This window comes from Dama dama, chromosome 33, assembly GCF_033118175.1.
Source record: "Dama dama isolate Ldn47 chromosome 33, ASM3311817v1, whole genome shotgun sequence".
Taxonomy (NCBI): Eukaryota; Metazoa; Chordata; class Mammalia; order Artiodactyla; family Cervidae; genus Dama; species Dama dama.
The window spans coordinates 76,481,918-76,504,792 of record NC_083713.1 but is presented as its reverse complement, the minus strand read 5'-3'; the positions used below and the strand labels follow the sequence as shown (position 1 = coordinate 76,504,792).

Here is a 22,875-nt window from a genome sequence, read left to right as displayed (position 1 = left end):
ACCAGTCCATCCTAAAGGAAATCAGTCCTGGGTGTTCATTGGAAGGACTGATGCTGAAGCTGAAACTCCAGTACTCTGGCCCCCTGATGCGAAGAACCTATTCATTGGAAATGATCCTGATGTTGGGAAAGATTGAAGGCGGGAGCAGAAGGGGACAACAGAGGATGAGATGGTTGGATGGCATCACTGACTCAATGGACATGAATTTGAGTAAGTCTTGGGAGTTGGTGATGGACAGCGAAGCCTGGCACATTGCCTTTCATGGGATCGCAAAGAGTTGGACATGATTGAGCGACTCAACTGACTGACTGGTAGAAATGTTTCTTACTAATACCTTCAAATTTTGGGGTGCTTACTGTGGACCTTGGTGGTGGTGGTTTAGTTGCTAATTTTTCTCTGACTCTTGTGACCCCATGCACTATAGCTCACCAGCCTTCACTGTCTATAGGACTTCCCAGGGAAGAATACTGGAGTGGGTTACCTTTACCATCACAAGGGGATCTTCCCGACCCAGCTATCAAACCCAGGCCTCCTGCATTGCAGGCAGATTTTTTTTTACCAACTGAGCCTTACACTGTGCTAAACATATATTTAATCAACACAGTAACAGTCTGAGGTAGGAACTATAAATGCCTCATTTTATATATGAAGAAACTGAGGTTTGGTAAGATTGCTCCAGGCTCCCTGACTGAGTGAGCCCTTGAGTAAGATTAGGCATCTAAACAATTTATCAACAATTATGTAACTATGGTGCTGCCAGGAGCACTGTATTGAGGGGACTGTCAGGCTTCCCTGTAGGCTGAGGAGAAATGCATTTTGTGATTGCTTAGCCATTTCAGCCATGAAGTTGCGGATCATCACACCTGTTTGTTAGCCCACACTCATCCAATTATTTGGAGACAAAGATACAGAAGCAAACTGATATGGTCAAATAGCTCCAAAGCCAATTCTATAAACATAGTCCTGCCAATGACCATCTGCCTTTACCCCCCCTCCCACTGAAAGTAAAGTCAAGTTATGTAAGCATTTCTCCTATGCTTTTCTTTTAAATGAGAAATAATCACTTTAGCACCTATAATCAAAACAACTTTCAGACCACCAAGTTACTCTCATTGCCTCTGTGAAAGGGGATTCAATACTCAAAATGAGAGCTCCAAGAAAGTGGCATTTGTTATGAAGTGGAAGATATGAAATTAATCATTTTCAGGAAACTTCCAAGGCAATATATTTCTTATATTATGTATATAATAATCCACATTACAGGTACTGTACACACACTTCAATGGACCATTTATTTCCTGATTGTTTGTTATATGGTACTATATTAGCATAGCGTAGAAGATTTGAGGTAGAAAAGTGAGGTACTTTTTATGTCTACTTTAAGCTGTTAGTTTTACTGCGTCTCAAGATGTAGAGGATCGTCTTGTAGTCAAATCGAGCTATAAAGACTAAATTGAACTATCCCCATGGAACAGCTGTTAAGTCTCCAGGGAGTGGGCAGGTCCCACAAGTAAGGAATGACAGATTGCAATGGGGATGCTGCAGAAAGGCAGCCTGCCAGAGGGGTCTGAGCCAGATGTGGCTGTGCTTCTTGAATTACCTTTTGTAACTGATGGGTATCCCCTTAAATTTGTTACCTGATTTGTTGATTCCCTGAGTCTCCTGCTCAACTCCGAACTTTCCCGAACTCAGTAACTGTGAGAGTCTGAACACTGGCAAAGGACAGAAACGTCATCCTTCTCAGAAGCCCTTACTTAGCACATCTGTGGCTTAGTGACTTGGAACAAAGCTGATTTTGTAGTTGATACCATGTCTTTGGGGGAAACTAAACCTGAGCAGGGGAATAAAACTGTTTGTACATGTAATTAATGGTGCAAACAATGCCTTTCCATGTGGGATTCCTAAAGAAAAAAGACAAAGTGTATAAATGTCTGTGTGTCTGTGTGTCTGTGTGTCTGTGTGTGTATGTGTGTAGTAATAGGAAATTTCACCTAAGCAAGGTGATAGAAGCAATTTGGGAGAAAAATAATGTGTTTATCCCACCCTTTAAATTGAGAAGTTTAACACTAATGATTCTTTATCTGCAAAGAACCAAAAATCATTTTTTTGAACTTTCCCCCTCAAGTGCATTAATGATAAAATAGATCCTTTATGATTCATATTAATAATACTGCCAATTAAACTCAGAAATAAAGTATGGTAGCGAAATTTTTGGTAGCTTGGTAAGTGCTACAAAAGTTTAGTATCAACAAAACATTTATTAAAATTGAAGCTAATGATCCTCTCCAAAAAGGAAATGATGAAAGCTATTAATTCATAAATTCATGGGATTTTTTTCCCTCCTTATTCTCCCTGACTTCCCTTTTTTTGCTCTGTATATTCAATGACTTATTGTTTAATATATCTTATCATTTAATATATTTTCTAACATAATTTATGTGTGGAGTTTTCTATGAACATTGCCACAGTGTCGTAGGGAAGACAAATCTGACTCCATATTGGATCTGTTTCTTTTACTTTAACATTTATATTCTGTTGTTTTACTACAAGTTAAGAATGTTGTCTATAGCCTGAAATATACAGGAGAGCCCGATCTCAATGCTGTGCTCATTAGAGATATAACACTTTTTCATTCATGTAGATAAAACTTGCCAAGCAGAGAATAGCGTCTGTCTTACTGGAGGTTTGAGGACACCATGACCTGACCCACGTGGACAACGGCAACAACAAAGGGTGTTCACACCAGCAACTGTGCAACAGGCTCACTCCCTCCTATTTTCACATTAAAAAGTCTAAATTTTAGCTTGGAGAAGATGGTTCTTTGGGACTCCTAGGTCTGCTGGCTTTTTGAAGAAAGTCGCTATTCCTTGCCTCAAGGCCTCATCTCTCCATTTATTGGCCTACTGTGGGGCAAACAGTGCAAGTGTGGACTTGATAACAATAGGAATTGGGTTTATTTATATCTAAGGCTCGCTCACTCCCGTGTTCTTGCCTGGAGAATCGCAGGGACGGCGGAGCCTGGTGGGCTGCCGTCTATGGGGTCGCACAGAGTCGGACACGACTGAAGTGACTTAGCAGCAGCAGCAGCAGCAGCATATCTGATGCTCAGGTTCTCACACTTCTGAAGCCAGTTTGTGAACAACAAAAGTGGCAATGTTTCCTTAAGTTCCCGGGGTTTCAATGTGTCATTCCAACTCTTCCCACAATGACAGGTAGTTCTGTTCTCCTTTCAGGTGCGTTGACAGTCATGATATTAGTCTAAGCTAAACTAGCTCAGTTGGTAAAGAATCCACCTGCAATGCAGAAGACCCAGGTTCGATTCCTGGGTCAGGAAGGTCCCCTGGAGAAGAGATAGGATACCCACTCCAGTATTCTTGGGCTTCCCTTGTGGCTCAGCTGGTAAAGAATCTGCCTGCAATGCAAGAGACCTGGGTTTGATCTCTGGGTTGGGAAGATCCCCTGGAGAAGGGAAAGGCTACCCACTCCTGGAGAATTCCATGGCCTGGAGAATTCCATACAGTCCTTGGGGGTCACAAAGAGTCAGACACGACTGAGCATCTTTCACTTTCAAACTCCCTAGTGGTATGTGATCCCACTGTTTTTGCAGATTAAACTCAATGAAATGGGTATGTTATGAAATATTTTGGGGGAATAATATTGAGTAGCAATGGGCAGGAGTATGCTTTCCTGACCTATGCCTAAACAAAATGTCATCAGCAAGTTAGTGCTTAGGTTAATTAGTTAATGAATAATATTAGGACTCCCTAACTTTGTAGCTCAGCTGGTAAAGAATCTGCCTGCAATGCAGAAGACTGTGGTTCCATTCCTGGGTCAGGAAGATCTGCCGGAGAAGGGACAGGCTATCTACTCCAGTATTCATGGGTTCCCCTGGTGGCTCAGCCAGGAAAGAATCTGCCTGCAGTGTGGATTAGTTAGTTAGTTAACGAATAGCCTTGGCACATATGCGTAACATTGTCAAAAGCCTGGAGCCTGAGCCAGAGACAAGCCTTTTAAAATATTATAGACTTTAACCAAACTGTGATTTTCCACAAGCAAGGCTGTTTCTCATGCTGGAATCCAATGGAAACTTAAAAAAAAATGTGTTAATACATGGAACCTCCAAACATAAAATATTTTTTACACATTATACTTATCAAGGAAAAAAATAACCATCAAGATCATTTAAATTCCAATTTTTCCAGGTAGTCCAGTGATCAGATTGGAAGGAGGGGCAGCATCTACTAGTCAAAGATAAGGGGGTCTAGTCTTGTGAAATCTTTTACAATACTGTTAGTTTAATGGACCTCTGCTTCTAGCAGGATGGAGTGGTGTGATTTTCTCTATTTCTCCCACCAAGTACAACTAAAACCTCTAACGTTACATATAAATAAAACCAAAGAAAGTTCTAAATGGTGGAAAGAAGAAAGCAAGCATGTATTGGGGTCTTGAGACCCAAGGAGCAACATCAAAAATTTAACCTCTGTCCTTCAAAATGCCCAACTTTTTAACAATGGCAATAAGTAGACAAATACATAATTCACCAGCAATAGAATTTAGTGGAATCTGTGGTGCTTTTGCTGCATTTCTCAGGGATAATAAAGAGATTCATTCAACCCAGTATAGATTGCAAGCCCCGCCCACAGATGGCACAAACTCATATCCAGGAACATAGAATTCAGTTGGCACCTCTAAAACATTTGTTTCCCCCAATTACACAGTGCATACCCACTCAGCCCCTACTGCGCCTCCCTCTCTCCTGGGCGTCTATTTAGACATCCAAGAGTGTGACGTAAGTGTATTATGAAGAAGTGCCAGGTGTGTGATGGGGAAAGCAAGTCCTAACCACACTGAAGTGTCAGAAATCATCAAGCTGGAATGGGTGCTGACTTACCACAGTATAGATCTGATGCTTTCGCCTTTTAGCCAGGTCAATTATGTTTACTCCATTGTAGTAAAGGTTTTCAATACATCCATGGAAGTTTTTCTTTAAAAAGGTCCCAGGTTTGCCTGGTACTGGAATTCCTCCAAAACTAAGCTTTATGAAAAAAAAAAAAAAAAATCAACTTTTAGTTATAAGCTCTAAAAAAGGAGTAAAGGAAAAGGAAAGTAAGCAAGTGAATTTCAGTAGATTCAATTGTAGCATGAGCCAAGTGGCTCAAATAATTATAGATGCCACTTGATTACACATTTAAAAGGATACTGATTAGGCCACATAAAAATAACTATAATTGCTAGCTTTTTAAGAGCTTATTTTACAAAACTATTTTACATCCTTTCTGAACCCTTCTAATACTAAATACAACAATAATTTACAGTAGGAGGAAAAAAGCAAAGAAAATCAACATCTTTATATTTATCTTTATGCAAATATCTTAGAGAGTATAATCAAAGTAAAACCAAGGGACAAATAAAATATACCTCTATTCAGGCCTAGTGTATTCTGTATTATATCAAAAACACCTTATCAACACAGATGTTACTGAAATATTTTATAAAGATGAAAAATAGGAAACAATTTAAATATCTCATACATTTATTTAGAGGGAAAAACTGAGAATTGATATAATAGACTCCTACTTAGTTGTCAATAATGCTGCTTAGAAAACATTTGTTGTAAAGGGGAAAATGAGTGGAATGTTGATTTAAAATGCAGGAGTTATAGTTGGGAGTAAGATATGATGTCAATAATAAAAAATGGGCTTACAATTTAGATTTGAGGAAATAACACTGAGCTATTACTGGTACTTGTCTCTGGGAAAGCGATGGAATACTAGTTATCTTTACTACTTCCTTTTCCAGTAAAAATTACTACAAATCACTTTTGGAAAGAAAATATTCTTTTTAAAGCAAACCTGATCTGTTATGAATATTCTTCCTATTTTAAAACAGAAGCAGAGTAGTTTCTATCATCAGGCTTATCCCACTACCATTTAGTGAGTAACCCAGTTTCTCTTCACTGCTTTGAAATGTTACCTTTGGCATATAATACTTAAATAGCATGAATGTTTGAGTATATTTCAGAAAGATTTGTTCTCCCAGTGGAAATGTCTTCTCATATGAATAGCTACAGATAAAGCAAAGGCTGTTTACAGATGTCTATTTTGTCCCCCATAAATTCCACACTATTTTTAAAAATTGTTTCTTTATAGATATATGGTAAGAATGATTAACCCTGCTGCTCATGTCTGTTTTATATTGTTTTACTCTAAGATAATTATTTTATATTTTGCCTTTTTTAATTTTAAAATTTAATTTCAGAATAATTTTATTTAAAATAGTTTATTGGAAGTTTGAGATTAACATGGAATTTGTTATTTCCATGAACACATTTACCTAAAGAAGAATGTTGTTTTTAAAATATTTCGTCTTCAAAAAATAAAAATAAAAATAAAATATTTCATCTTCCTATACAAGACTTGAGTGTCTTTTTCTATTTTCAAAATATTTTTATTAAGGCCTCTCACCTAAGGTTATTATTTAACTTTTCTCATTCACATATTCATCATCCACTTAATTCCACTGAATTTCAAGCTTTTAACAATTTCCACTGTTTGAAATCTAAAAAAACGTATTATGCAAATATCAGGTCATTATGCTATACAAAACCAGCTAACATTATATGTCATTTATATCTCAACAAATTCCAGTGTAAATTCCTTGTTTTTATTAATCAAAATTTTATTAAGAAAATTACATGCCTCTCCTATTGTTTTCTCTATTCATACACCTGTATATTAAATAAGATATTTTTTAGCTAATTTCATTGAACTTTTGAAGGTACTAATCATATGAAATACTTAAAATACTTTCTTCTTTTTACAAGCCAATTTTTATACATTTTTTGTTTCATTTTCCTCACCAGAACTTTCTAAAATATAGACAAAACAACAATAAACAATAATTATAGTATAGAAATTAGGAAAAAAATAAAAAAACAAACAAAAATAACAGTATTTTTGTATATTTCCCAGAATATACTGATTCTGATTCCATATCACATTAAAGAGATACCCCTAATCTCATTTTCCACATAAATTATTTAGTTGCTTACTTATTTATTATTTGTTTGAAATGAGGAATAAATGCTCAGTTTTATTCATTGATTGGTGTTTCAAAAATTCATGTGACAGAATACAGGATATTTTGCATTTATCTGTTGGTAGGTTGAATTATATTAATAGATCATAAATTAATAGATTCTCTTTGATTGAACCACATGTGTGTTCTATTTGCCTTGAAATACATGTGCTCCCACTTTAAATAGTAAATGAGTTTGAGCTCTAGTTTTCTTTTGCAAAGTATTCAGATCAAGTCTAAATTTGTCTTTCAGTAAAACTCTGGAAGTTTTATCTTTGGCTTTATTTAAAAATGACTCATAACTCTTGAGACATATTCTGGAAAACAAAAAAAAATGAGTTTGTCAATTCTAAAAATACTTTGTAAAAGCATTGCTTTGATAATTTCCTTGTTGATTTATTGCAGTATTCCAATATTTTCAATTTGAGTCATTTGCATTAAAAAGATTCCTTTCCCTTTTGTAAATTGCATAAATCACATTTGCAAGGTAAAAACAGAGTTGGCTATTTGTTACTTTTATTTATTTTTTAAAACACTTTATTATGTTAGAGCAGCTTTTGTTTCACAGCAGAATTGAGAGGAAGGTAGAGCGTTTTCACACATACTCTGCCCCCAAACATGCATAGTCTCCTCTACCATTGACAGAAGCTTCCATCAGTGGTTTGTTTCAATTGGTGGACCTACATTCACGCATCACAATCACCCAAAGTCCGTAGCACACATTATGCTTTACTTTTGGTATTGCACATTCTATGGGTTTGGACAAATGTATTATTACATGCATCCACCACTACAGTATCATATAGAATAGTTTCACTGATGTCAAAATCCTCTTTTCTTTGCTAATTCATCCTCCCCTAGCCGCTGATTCCAATCCCTGGCAACCAGTGATCTTCTAACTGTTTCAACAGTTTTACCTTTTCAGAATGTCATATTGTTGGAATCACACAGTAAGGAACCACTTCAGATTGGCTTCTTTCACTTAATAACATGAATTTAAGGTTTCACCACATCTTTATATGGCTTGAAAGTTCATTAATTTTTTTAGCATTGAATAATATTCCATTGTCTGTATGTAGCACAGTTTGTTTACACGTTCACATGCGAAAAGACATCTTCATTGCTTCCAAGTTTTGACAGCTATGGGTAAAGCTGCTGTAATCATTAATGTTGAGGTTTTGTGTGGACATAAGTTATTATTCTTTTTATAATTTTTAATATATAATGAAAATTTTGTTTGTTTTTTGGGCCACCTTCAATTTGTGGGGAAAAAAATAATGTTCTACTTCACTTAGCTGTGATTTAAGAAAACATTGGGGCAATATTTAAAAAAGAGAAAGAACAATTTAAAAAAAAAATTAAGTAGCAAAAAAGAAAAAGAAACATGTTTGAAGGATTTGGAGTAGAGAGTTTTTAAGTCAAACAGTAGGGGGGAGAGTATATATTACAAAATTGTAGTTTCCCATTTCATCAAGGAAAGAAAACTCTTTCTAGTCTGAGTGAAAGGTAATAGGAAAAAATTAGTGGAGACAAAAGTACCATAGATTACATACTGTGGGACCTGTCTTTTTGCTTCTCTCTGGGAGACTGAAACCTGATGAGTGAATGTAGTGAATGTGGACGAAGGTCACAAGACAGATTTTGGAAAATGCAAGGAGTTAATTCTCCCCTGATTTCTACAAGAGCGATGCCTGTAAGCCTGTTAAAAATGTTTCAAATTTATCATGGGCTCATGAAACTTAGCTGCAAGAGAGACAGGTTAGCAACAGCTATATGAAGTAGCAGCATAGAGGTTTCTGAGGGCTGGTTCTTAACGGCCTGATCACTGGAGCGCTAGATGAGGTAGACTGCTGAGGGACCCCAGGCCATGAAAGCAGGATGGGGAATACGGACGGACTGAGGCCCCCAGTGAGTGTGCAAAGTCCTAGGAGCTGATTTGGAGGTCCAGATATTCAGGTGACTAGACCTCACAGCCGGAGGCCATCGCAGGTACATGGACAATGGCTACAGAAGCCTACATTGCGCAGGTACACCCATGCAAGGCTATCCACAAGCCCCCGGTCAGTGATTAGTGCATGGAAATGGAAAGAAGGAGCAAGGAGAAACCTCACTATAACTCAGTACACACAGAACAGTGCAGTGATTTTAAATAGGCACTAACTAAATTTGCTCTTTCCTGGTGGCTCAGATGGTAAAGCGTCTGCCTACAATGCGGGAGACCTGGGTTGGATCCCTGGGTTGGGAAGATCTCCTAGAGAAGGAAATGGCAACCCACTCCAGTACTCTTGCCTGGAAAATCCTATGGACAGAGGAGCCTGGTAGGCTACCGTCCATGGGGTCACAAAGAGTCGGACACAACTGAGCGACTTCACTTTCACTTTCAACTAAATTTTAAATAGACACTAACATTCTAACCTATCATCTAACCTATCATCAAGGTTAGATTTTTCTGCTACAGAGGAATCAGGGACTGGTGAATATATTAAATTCATGTGGGGAAAGAAGCAAAACTGTATTTCTGCACGTCTGAGTGTGAGTGTAAATTCTGAACCTGTTTTATATTTTAAATTTTTCGAGTAGTTGAGAATTTAGGATTATAATTATACTATTGAATTATAGATTTAGTTCATTATCAGATAAGTTAGAATGGAAAAACGTGCTTCACATATTACTGATTTTCTTTCCTATGTCTCTAGTAGTAATTTTTCTAAATACTTCATAAATATTTGTAAGCTATACTTGTTGTATACTTCTTAATTGTATATTACTAGTCATATCCCTTACATCATTTGCATTTATAACTTTACCTGATTTATTAAAATTGCAAGAACAAAAATCAAAATCTTGCTTTAAACTATGTTTTTGTCCAAAAGTCACCTAGACTAAGATCACTGCTGTATATGACCTGGGATGGTCAAATGATTATAGCAATTATTTGCAAAAATTGAATATTGACCACTTTTTAACTGTTCTCCTGCTTAGTTCAGCTGGCATCTTAGTTTCACTCAAATTCTCAACACTAGCTTTTCTCCTTGAACTCTGCTCATGAGTTTATTCATCTAATAAACTTAACTGGGAAAGCAATGACCACTTCCTTTAGCCTGGCTCCTGATCCCTGAATCCTAGAAAACATGCAGCTCACATCGGGACAGTGTCAGTCAACATCTAATTTCTAGAAATAAGCTTTTTTATTTTTTGCATTTGATTGACTATTTAATATACACACATATATATATATACCTTTCTGTTCCGTACAGGTATTTTAAATTAAGGACCACAAAAGTTAGTATTTGTTGTAGCTGTTTAGTTGCTAAATCGTATCTGACTCCTTGTGACCCCAAGGACAGTATCCCATCAGGCTCCTCTGCCCATGGGTTCTCCAGGCAATAATACTACGGAGTGGATTGCCATTTCCTTCTGCAGGGTATATTCCTGACCCAGGATTAACCCTGCATTGGCAGGTGGATTCCTTACCACTGAGCCATCAAGGAAGTCCCCAAGTAACTTTTAAAACACCTTTTATAGATGGGGAAACAGTGGAAACAGTGCCAGACTTTACTTTTTGGGGCTCCAAAATCACTGCGAATGGTGATTGCAGCCATGAAATTAAAAGACACTTACTCCTTGGAAGGAAAGATATAACCAACCTAAAGAGCATATTAAAAAGCAGACATTACTTTGTCAACAAAGGTCCGTCTAGTCAAGGCTATGGTTTTTCCAGTGGTCATGTATGGATGTGAGAGTTGGACTGTGAAGAAAGCTGAGCACCGAAGAATTGATGCTTTTGAACTGTGATGATGGAGAAGACCCTTGAGAGTCCCTTGGACTGCAAGGAGATCCAACCAGTCCATCCTAAAGGAGCTCAGCCCTGGAGCTCAGGCCTGGGTGTTCACTGGAAGGTCTGATGCTGAAGCTGAAACTCCAGTACTTTGCCACCTCATGCGAAGAGTTGACTCATTGGAAAAGACCCTGATGCTGGGAGGGATTGGGAGCAGGAGGAGAAGGGGACAACAGAGGATGAGATGGCTGGATGGCATCACTGACTCGATGGACATGAGTTTGAGTAAACTCCAGGAGTTTGTGATGGACAGGGAGGCCTGGCATGTGGCGATTCATGGGGTCACAAAGAGTCAGACATGACTGAGAGACTGAACTTACAGTTTTAATCTTATTTTTCATTTTCAACAGTACTAATTTTTCTATCTCTGCTTTAAATTTGCATAAATTTAATTGATGTGTCTTTGTCTCCAATTCCAACTTTAAAAAAATAATCATTTTGGTGTTTTTTGCCATAAGAGTGTTAACTGCAAACCATACATGCCTGGTGTTTATTTATTAAGCAAATATGAGACTATTAACCACCTGAGGAAATTTAGAAAAAATTTTAACTGTGTTACTACAATCTTAAGGATGATCAATTTTGCTTTATTCTATTATGCTTATTAATTTTTGATTATTTCATCTTTTGTGATTTTTGCTATGTAGACTGTGTAACGTTTAGACTTTTCAAAAAATTGACTTAGAAAATAATCTCTAGTACTTGGATACAATCTCAAAAATGACAGAATAATCTCTGTTCATTTCCAAGGCAAACCATTCAATATCACAATAATCTCTGTTCATTTCCAAGGCAAACCATTCAATATCACAGTAATCCAAGTCTATGCCCCGGCCAGTAATGCTGAAGAAGCTGAACATTTCTATGAAGACCTACAAGACCTTCTAGAACTAACATCCAAAAAAGATGTCTTTTTCATTATAGGGGACAGGAATGCAAAAGTAGAAAGTCAAGAAACACCTGGAGTAACAGGCACATTTGGCCTTGGAGTACAGAAGGAAGCAGGGCAAAGGCTAATAGAGTTTTGCCAAAAGAACACACTGGTCATAGCAAACACCCTCTTCCAACAACACAAGAGAAGACTCTACACATGGACATCACCAGATGGTTGACATGAATATCAGATTGATTATATTCTTTGCAGGCAAAGAAGGAGAAGCTCTATACAGTCAGCAAAAACAAGACTGGGAGCTGACTGTGGCTCAGATCATGAACTCCTTATTGCCAAATTCATACTGAAATTGAAGAAAGTGGAGAAAACCACAGGACCATTCAGGTATGACCTAAATCAAATTCCTTATGACTATACAGTGGAACTGAGAAATAGATATAAGGGACTAGATCTGATAGACAGAGTGCCTGATGAACTATGGATGGAGGTTTGAGACATTGTACAGGAGACAGGAATCAAGACCATCCCCAAGAAAGAAAAATGCAAAAGAGCAAAATGGCTGTCTGAGGAGGCCTTACAAATAGCTGTGAAAAGAAGGACAGTGAAAAGCAAAGGAGAAAAGGAAAGATATACCCATTTGAATGCAGAGTTCCAAAGAATAACAAGGAGAGATAAGAAAGCCTTCCTCAGTGATCAATGCAAAGAAATAGAGGAAAATAATAGAATGGGAAAGACTAGAGATCTCTTCAAGAAAATTAGAGAAACCAAGGGAACATTTCATGCAAAATGGGCTCAATAAAGGACAGAAATGGCAGGGACCTAACAGAAGCAGAAGATATTAAGAAGAGGTGGCAAGAATATATAAAAGAACTGTACAAAAAAGATCATCATGACCCAGATAAACACGATGATATGATCACTCACCTAGAGCCAGACATCCTGGAATGTGAAGTCAAGTGGGCCTTAGATAGCATCACTATGAACAAAGCTAGTGGAGGTGATGGAATTCCAGTTGACCTATTTCAAATCCTGAAAGATGATGCTGTGAAAGCACTACACTCAATATGCCAGCAAATTTGGAAAACTCAGCAGTGGCCACAGGACTGGAAAAGGTCAGTTTTCATTCCAATCTCAAAGAAAGGCAATGCCAAAGAATGCTCCAACTATCGCACAACTGCACTCATCTCAAACGCTAGCAAAGTGATGCTTAAAATTCTCCAAACCAGGCTTCAGCAATACGTGAACCCTGAACTTCCAGATGTTCAAACTGGTTTTAGAAAAGGCAGAGGAACCAGAGATCAAATTGCCAACATCCACTGGATCATCTAAAAAGCGAGAAAGTTACAGAAAAACATCTATTTCTGCTTTATTGACTATGCCAAAGCCTTTGACTGTGTGGATCACAATAAACTGTGGAAAATTGTGAAAGAGATGGAAATACCAGACTACCTGACCCGCCTCTTGAGAACCTGTATGCAGGTCAGGAAGCAACAGTTAGATCTGGACATCAAACAACAGACTGGTTCCAAATAGGAAAAGTAGTACGTCAAGACTGTACATTGTCAGCCCTGTTTGAAAAGACCCTGATGCTGGTAAAGATTGAGGGCAGGAGGAGAAGGGGAGAACAGAGGATGAAATGGCTGGATGGCATCACTAACTCAATGGACATAGGTTTGGGTAAACTCCGGGAGTTGGAGATGGACAGGGAGGCCTGGCGTGCTGTGGTTCATGGGGTCACAAAGAGTCGGACACGACCAAGCGATTGAACTGATTGACTGATGATTATCTAACTTTTTAGACTATAGTTTTGGATTTTTTCTAGGAAGCCGTTTTTTTTTTTTTTTCAATCCTTACTTGCTTTGAATTTTGATTACCAAAGCTATTGTCACAGGCTTCCCAGGTGGCACCAGTGGTAAAGAACCTGCCTGCCCACATAGGAAGGGGTAAGAGACAGTGGTTCTATCTTGGGTGGGAAGACCCCTGGAGGAGATCCCCTGGTGGAGTGTGATGAAATGAAATTACAGGATGATACTCTGTAATCTGCATTAAAACCACTTCACCAATAACTCAAGCACAAGTATAGTTTACTGAATTTCAAGAGTTATAAGCACCAGGAAAGGGTATTGGTAAAGCTATTAAAAACAAAACAACAACAAAAAACCCTGAGGACTTCGCAGATGGTGCTAGTGGTAGCAAATCGGCCTGCCAGTGCAGGAGGCATTAGCTGCGAATTCCATCCCTGGGTCAAGAACATCCCCTGGAGGAGGGCATGGCGACCTACGCCAGGATCCTTGCCTGGAAAATCCCTGAATAGAAGAGCCTGGCGGTGACAGTCGACAGGGTAGCCAAGGTCAAACACCGCTGAAGTGACAGCACACACGCAAGCTACTATCACTATTATTAATGAATCTGCCCGTTTATTTTTCCACTTTGAAACACTTTTTAAAGGAAATTCTATGTTGCAGCAACTTGTTACAAAGTTGTATAAATTTGTATCAGCGTCCATCTTCAGCTTTCACAGGGAAGTGATTAAAATCACTGTCTCTGGAGCTTCTCTTGCTGGATTTAAACCCAAATCTTTCTAGTACTTTCTATAGGACCTTGGGCAAAATACCTGTTATGAGATTGATTTTCCTTTTACATAAAATGAGGATAATGATAACACTGATCTCATATAAACAACATAGCTTGATTAGATTAATGTGAGACTTAAAAGATTTCCTGTCAAGGGTCAAGCACTTACTATTCAGCATGAGGAACTGCATTCAATATGTAATAACCAACAGTGGAAAGTAATCTGGAAAAGAATTCTGAAAAGAGTACACCCTCCCCCCCACACACATGTATATAATTTTGCTGTACATCTGAAATTAACTCACTATAAATCAACTATACTTCAAAAAAAGAAAAAAAAAAAAAAACCAAAAACACAAGATTTCCTACCCTGAGGTCTTCTGAAGGATTCCTGGCTGTTTGCAGAATTGTTCTTCCCAGCAGCAATGTTTCAATTAAGAGGTTCTTCTAAAATAGTGTTTTGCAGTTTTGTTTTCAACAATTTCTGAATAAAAGCTATATGGATACTAACTTTGCTAATATTTTGCAGTCTGAAGCTTGAAATATTTTATATGGACATTTTACATCAATAGCAATTAAACAAAGTAACTTCTGTCCCAAATCCTGTAGAAGTTTCCTTCTGGTTTTTAGATTTTCAGAACACTGGAACTAGATAGATATGTCGTGTCTGTCTTTGAAAAGGACCTTTGATCATTTATAGCTTCATATTTATTTGAAAGGGGGAACAAAAGAAAGAAAGAGAACTTGCTAGAACTATCTGATCAGTATCTATTTTCAATTTTTTTTTTTAGTTTAGGAAAACTAGCCACTGCACAGTTGAATGTGGAGTGTCTGTCATGTTTTCTTTGGGTCGGAGGCACATTTCAGGCTCACCGCCTTCAGCATTCTTCTCATTCAGTCAGCATTCTTAAAAGTATCGCTTACTTTTGTTTATTTCTTTGATTTCCTAGATACCTATCATAGAATGATGGAGCTTTTCTCAGATATTTCAGTGGCTGTGTTGTATATTCTTTTTACTGTCTCACAGATATATCCCCATTTTGTTGCAATTGCCCATGTAAAAATCCCATGGTCAGAGGAGCTGACACGGCTGAGAGTTGGACACAGCTGAGCCCACACACACTTCCTTCAAACTGGAGTCTCCTTGAATTAATCTTTGTTTTTAAGCCAACCCTGGTTGTATGCTACAAACCTCTGCATTCACTGATTTGATTGTCTAGGGTGCACTTGATGTGATTTTGCCTTTCCATTCAGACATGAGCATATTTCATTATGGGGGTCAGAGGGGAAGATGTTGATGGTATTGAGTATTTCAGGATACATCATTTGCATGAAGAAGGAAGGCTTTCAGTATATAAGTCAGAGAGCTGCAAATACAGCTTCCTGTAGAACATGGGTTCCTATAACACAGAATAGTTGTGATATTGTAAGGGAAACAGATGCCCTGGGCTAGTTCTTTCCAGATAGCAATACGACAAATTCACTTTTTTGTTGTTGTTAAGTCCTGGCTTAAATGATGTCTTCTTAACAATCCCTGAAAGTGAAAGTGAAAGTCTCTCAGTCATGTCCAACTCTTTGCGACCCTATGGATTATACAGTCCATGGAATTCTGCAGGCCAGAATACTGGAGTGGGTAGCCTTTCCCTTCTCCAGGGGATCTTCCCAACCCAGGGATCGAACCCAGGTCTTCCGCTTTGCAGGCAGATTCTTTACCAGCTGAGCCACAATTAATATGTTTAACATTGCAAACTGTTTTCCTAATCTTTGAACTCCCAATCCCATTGCCAACATCTGTTTCTGTTATTCTTTCCATAGCCTTTGTTATCTTCTTTCTTACCGTGCAATTCGCTAACTTGCTATGGGTGTTGCTTGTAGATTGTCTCTCCTGCTGAAACTCAAACATCACAAGGGTAGGTGTTTGTTCTTTTCATTAACATATTCCAAGCACTTAAAGTGAAGCCTGATATATAATAGATGCCAAATAAATATTTGTTGAGTATATTGGTATATCTCTCAAAAAAAAAAAGCTTCTCAAGGACATGGACCACATCTTGTCTATTTTTGAATATTTAATACAAGAGGTATGATTCAAACATAAGAGATTTAGCAAATATTTGTTTTCATACAAAAGAGAACACTAGAAATTTACTTCTAAAATTGTTTTACCTTACTGTCCTTTTGTCAATGTGACTGCTTTCATTTCTTACTTTTCTTATTTGCTTGTGCTTGGAAAATTGCACGTTGAGCCTTTTATTGTTCTTAGTGGTCAAGAAAACCAGGTGTTAGATTGTAAAGTTTCACTTACAATCTGAGTGTCTTGGTCCATCTGGAAACCTGATGAGTTTTCTGGTGTCACAGGTGGACTCCAACTGGTTGAATCCCAGGAGAAAGCTTGCTTTGATGTTAAATGCATGAGGCCCCAGAAACCGCCACCCTGTCTTCCTTTGATCTCATTCCTCTTCTTTTGTCTGGCATTTGCTTGTCTCTTTTTCCATCTTTGATGTTACTTCTCTAGCAATGAGTTCCTTCCTCTTTACTGGTTTTTTTCTCTGGCTCTGTTTGAATTTGAGAGTTTTCTTGTTCTAAAGATTCCTTTTTCTGTCAGACTTGGATTACTGATACATTTGAAGTTTCTCATTAGTGAATATTTGTCTCACTTTTGTTCTGATAGCCTATTTTGTAACAGAATGTCTGTGAAAAAGGAACCAAACAGCTGTCTTTTTTTTTTTTTTTTTTTTTTTCATGCTTTAAAACTTGCACTGGCTTAATGTTTGTTAAACCTAGAGATCATGGCCCTTCTGGAGGAACATTGTCAAAGGTGCATGAATTTCTGCCATTTCAAAAGAGACTGCTGCTAACTCACTTCAGTCGTGTCCGACTCTGTGCGACCCCATAGACGGCAGCCCACCAGGCTCCCCCGTCCCTGGGATTCTCCAGGCAAGAACACTGGAGTGGGTTGCCATTTCCTTCTCCAATGCACGAAAGTGAAAACTGAAAGTGAAGTCGCTCAGTCGTGTCCTACTCTTAGCGACCCCATGGACTGCAGCCCACCAGGCTCCTCCATCCATGGGATTTTCCAGGCAAGAGTACTGGAGTGGGGTGCCATTGCCTCAAAAGAGACTAGAGAACCCAATTTTCTTGTGGTATCTCTTGATTTTTAAACACTGGCCTGAATTCAAATAGTTAACAAAGAAAAGTGCCAAATGGGCCAAATGAGATGAGGATGGTCCAAATCCTTTTCAGGGTGGCCATTCTGTGGCTCTGCTGCACTGTCTGATTTGATCAATGGCTCAGCTGGGCACTTCTTTGGAACTTCTGATCTTTATTTGCTTTTGAAGGGCTGTAGTGCAAATGGTCTCTTATTTTTGTCCCTACTTCGAGAGGAGGTGATTGGTAACATTTTCAGTTCTTTATTGCTTCCATATATAACCTATTGTTTCACAAATTATTTCAGCAAGGTACAATTGTCCATTTTTGTTTGGGTAAGGAAAACAAAACAAGTCATATCTGACCCAGACTCAGCCCTGTGTTGAATAGAAGGAAACATTGATCCTGAAAGCCCTCCTTATTTACATAAAGCACCTCATTCATGGCCACACTTCCTGCCTGTGTTCCAGATTCACAGTTACCCACCTTCACGCTGGCTTTGGCTCCTGACCCATACTCAGCTGTTTCCCCTTAACACTTTAGTTGAATCTGCCTTCAGCATCTCTCTTGGGAAACATTTTTTTTTTTAAAGTAATAATAATAATAGCAGTATCTCAATAGGCACATGGAAATATCTCTATATCACTAATTATTAGAGAAACGCTAATCAAAACTACAATGAGGCATCCCTTCACATCAGTCAGGATGGCTAACTTCAAAATGTCTGCAAGTAATAAACGCTAGAGAGGATGTGGAGAAAAGGGAACCCTGCAGCCATTATGGAGAATAGTATGGAGAGTCCTTAAAAAACTAAAAGTTTCCGTGACCAAGGTGTCCTACTCTGGGGCATCGATTCAGAAAATACTATAATGTAAAAAAGGAACATGCACCCCAATTTTCATAGTGGCACTATTCACAACAGCCAAGACATGGAAGCAACTTTATCAACGGATGAATAGATAGTGATGTGATATATATGCATATATATCCAGCAGAATGCTACTAAGCCATAAAAAAGAATGAGGTATTGCCATTTGCAGCCACAATGATGCAAATAAAGACTATCATATTAAGTCAGAAGGAAAAAGACAAATACCATATGATATCACACAAATGAACCATCTATGAAACAGAAACAGACTCACAGACGCAGAGGACAGACTTGTGTCTGCCAAGGGGGCGGGTCTGGGGGAGAGTTGGAGTGGGAGGTTGGGGTTAGCAGACGCAAGCTATCACACAGAGGATGGGGGAAACACAAGGTCCTGTTCTATAGCACAATAAGCTACATTTGGTACCCTATGATAAACCATAATGGAAAAGAATATTAGAAAAGAATACATATATGTGTGTATAACTGAATCGCTGTGCTGTACAGTGGTAATTAACACAGAACTGTAAATCAACTATGTTTCAATGAAAAAAAATAGTCTCATTTACTGACTGGTTTCATGTATTGGGCCCTAGGCTTCGAGTTGGACTGCAAGGAGATCCAACCAGTCCCTCCTAAAGGAAATCAGTCCTGAATATTCATTGAAAGGACTGATGCTGAAGCTGAAACTCCAATACTTTGGCCACCTGATGCAAAGCACTAACCCATTGAAAGACCCTGATGCTGGGAAAGATTGGAGGCAGGAGGAGAAGGGAACGACAGAGGATGAGATGGTTGGATGGCATCACCGACTCAATGGACCTGAGTTTGAGTAAGCTTCAGGAGTTGGTGATGGACAGGGAAGCCTGGCATGCTTCAGTCCATGGGGTCACAGTCAGACACGACCGAGCGACTGAACTGAGCTGATGCTTAGAGTTTGCGTTCCCTATTTTTTTTTCCAACTGTTAAGTTAGATATTGCTATTTGCTCCACTTGAAAGCTAAAGAAAATGATGGCATACAGAGGTTTAGCAGCTTGACCAAGGTCTTGCAGTCAACCCATCCAGTCCTTCCATCTGGAGTTCCATCTCTTCACCATTATATACATGGCCCCCCCGCCAGCTGCCTCTATTTCTGGTCCATCAAGGAACTCACTCCGTGAATCACCACCAGGACAGGGTGAACAACTGGTTTGGTTGGCCTGAAAGTTTCTCATATTTTAAGCTATCAGTCTGAGACTCATTGACACAGTGTGCCCCTATCCTAGGCAGACTGGCACGTACTTGGTGAGCCTTCTGCGTTCCCTTCCACGGGGAAGAAGAGAAGAGATAGACAAGTATAGCAGCAGAAATCCCCCATATCTTCTGAAAAGATAATCAGCCCCTCCTATTTTCCCTGCCAGAGCCTATGCTCTTCATCTCCTAGCAAGTTTTAACCAGGGGCTAGATTCAGAAAATCTAAGTATTACTGGGAGTGCTGCTCTTGACCCAAATCCAGTCCATTGCTAGTCTAGCCTTCCCTTCTATTAATGTGTATTTTCATAGATAGAGTCTGACACAGCTTGATTAGCTCAACACATATTTAATTATTTTTGACTGAATGGGTTTACAAAATTTTTACTTTACGTTATTAGGATATTATAAATTACCCACCTGCCATTGCAGGAGAAACAAGAGGCTGAGGTTTGGTCCCTGAGTCGGGAAGATCCCCTGGAGAAGGAAATGACAATGCACTCCAGTATTCTTGCCTGGAAAACTTCATGGACAGAGGAATCTGTCATGCTACAGTCCATGGGGTCACAAAGAGTCGGACATGACTGAGCAATTGAACACACACATTTGGATATTGAGTTAAACCATGTGTCGTGTGTCTCAGCATTCAAACAAGAACTCCCTGGAAATTCTAACTTCACCTTCATTTATCCCCCCATCTGCTCAGGCGAGAAGGGCACCTGCTCTGGAATGACACCCTGGAGAACTCCCTCTGACCGTCGCCACATTTTGCCTCATGGGGACAGCATTTGCAAATCAAGGGGACATCACTATAGGAAGCCGTCACCACAGTCCTAAACCATTATCTTCCTACCCAGCAGCCCAGCGTTCTCCTCCTAAACAGTTCTGAAGCTGCTTAGAGGGCCTGAACTCTTCTCCTCCCTATCCATCTTCCTAGGGGTGAACCACAGACCCACACATGGGTCCCAGGAGTGAGCAAGGGACAACTATTTTCACTTTGGACATCCCGCATATGTGGGATGTGGTTTATTTGTCAAAGAAAAAGGTAGAACAGATTTTATTCAACAGCTTATTATAACTCCTAAAGCACTTAGAACTATGGTATATGGGCCCACATTAGGACTCTTGCCTCAGGCCCTAAAGTATTCAAGTGCGGCTTGGCTGACTTTATAATATTTTATTGAGGGTGACAATCATCTAGCCTAAGTTCAGCCAGCCTCAAAATGGCTTATTAGGTCATTAAAACCTACCACCACAACCCTAATAGCAGCTGAAATAACATGATAAGGAATTTATTGCTTGTTCTTTTAGCTCCTGTTAATAAAAACAATGCTATTTAGGGTATAATACTGGTATTGAAATATTCCCTTCATCATGTTCAATACAGTTAGTTTACTTTTTAATATACACATCTCACTGTTACAAAACCTGGGGAAGTATGCAATTAGCAAGTTCACAAATCACAAAATTTTAAATTAGAACTGGAAAGAAAAATGACATCCAGGAATGTGTTTTTAAGTCTTGTTTACTTGCAGAGGCCAAGATAAGGCCCAGAGCCTATGCTTGGATCTTAAGGGATTGTCCCTCGTTCAGAGAGAAAGGCTGGTCACCATGATGACTTCTGGTGATCTGTGCAGATCTAGATTCAAACCCTGTTTCTTTCTGCTTGTTGTGCTGTTCAGTTGCTAAGCCATGTCCTATTCTTTGCAGGCCCACGGACTGCAGCACGCCAGGCTTCCCTGTCCATCACTAGCTCCCGGAGTTTGCTCAGACTCGTGTCCATTGAGTCAGTGATGCCCTCCAACCATCACATCCTCGGTCACTCCCTTCTCCTCCTGCCCTCAGTCTTTCTCAGCATCAGGGTCTTCACTGTTTCTGTTACTGGATGGCTATGGAGAAATAGGAACAGGAGGGTCATTAGTCACTCTTGTCTTCTATGTCTGTGACATAGAACATAATACCCTCCCTCACCAGGCTATTTGAGGGACTGAACAAAATCACAAAATGGCACACGAAATAGGAGCTTGGTGGTTTTCTTCCCTTGTTTTCCCCTTATTTCCACCTTGCATCCACTTCTTTTCCTTATTTTATTTTCTTCCATTTATTTTTCTGCATGCAAGCTTTCTGCTCTAGTTTTTCAACAAGGTGAGCCCAAGGCAAAGGCCAGGTGGATCCACATATAGATAAAAGGTGCCACTGTGAGACTTGAATGATATGTGACTTACGCAGACAGTGAAGGCAAGAGGAGCCAAACAGTGAAGCTCCCAGTCCCATAGACCAGAACAGATGACACTAAATGTGAGGGCAGATGGCCACAAGGTGAGCTGTGGCAGTCTTCATTGCTATAGATCTAACTGTAGGCTTCAGCTTAAAAACCTAGCTCACGGCTGGTGCACTGGGAAGACCCAGAGGGGTGGGATGGGGAGGGAGGTGGGAGGGGGGATCAGGATGGGGAACACATGTAAATCCATGGCTGATTCATGTCAATGTATGGCAAAAACCACTACAATATTGTAAAGTAGTTAGCCTCCAACTAATAAAAATAAATGAAAAAAAAATTTGAAGGAAAAAAAAAAAAAACCTAGAAGGGTACTGTGGGGCATCTGAGAACAGAACTTTTTCTTTGTTTCCCAGTTTCTTGATTACAGGAAATAAGCTTCATTCAGCCTCTGTTATGTTCCAAGTTCCCATGGACAGGTTCAAGCAGTTGCTGATCAGGGAAGGGAGAGGATGCAGAGATAAGGGAGGGGCAGTCAGAAAACAATAATGCAGCCTGGAGGTTCCCCCTCAAGACACTCAGTCATGTCCGATCCTTTGAGACCCATGGACTGCAGCACGCCAGGCTTCCCTGGCCTCCACCATCTCCCAGAGTTTGCTCAAACTCCTGTCCTTGACTTGGAGATGCTACCACCTCCTCCTTGCCTTTAATCTTTCCCAGCATCAGAGTCTTTCCCAACGAGTTGGCTCTTCATATTAGGTGGTGAAAGTATTGGAGTTTCAGCTTCACATAGTCTTTCCAAAGAATATTCAGGGTTGATTTCATTTAGGATTGACAGGTTTGAACTCCTTGCAGTCCAAGAGACTCTCAAGAGTCTTCTCCAGCACCACAATTTGAAAGTATCAACTCTTCAGTGCTCAGCCATCCTCATGGTCTAACTCTCACATCCTTAGATGACTACTGGAAAAATCATAGCTTTGACGATATAGACCTTTGACAGCAAAGTGATATCTCTGCTTTTTAATAGCTT

The 22,875-nt window shown here is 39.2% G+C and overlaps 1 protein-coding gene across 2 annotated transcripts in view; it reads right to left on the bottom strand.

Annotated features, from left to right (window-relative positions):
- CNTNAP5 (contactin associated protein family member 5) overlaps positions 1–22,875 on the bottom strand; it is a 984,962-nt gene that overhangs the window by 479,382 nt on the left and 482,705 nt on the right. The window contains exon 7 of one of the 2 annotated variants that reach the window (XM_061135035.1): positions 4,892–5,035. In XM_061135035.1, coding sequence (XP_060991018.1) covers positions 4,892–5,035 — 144 coding nt within the window. The remainder of the gene's footprint in view (positions 1–4,891; positions 5,036–22,875) is intronic. The other variant, XM_061135036.1, reaches the window with a different exon arrangement.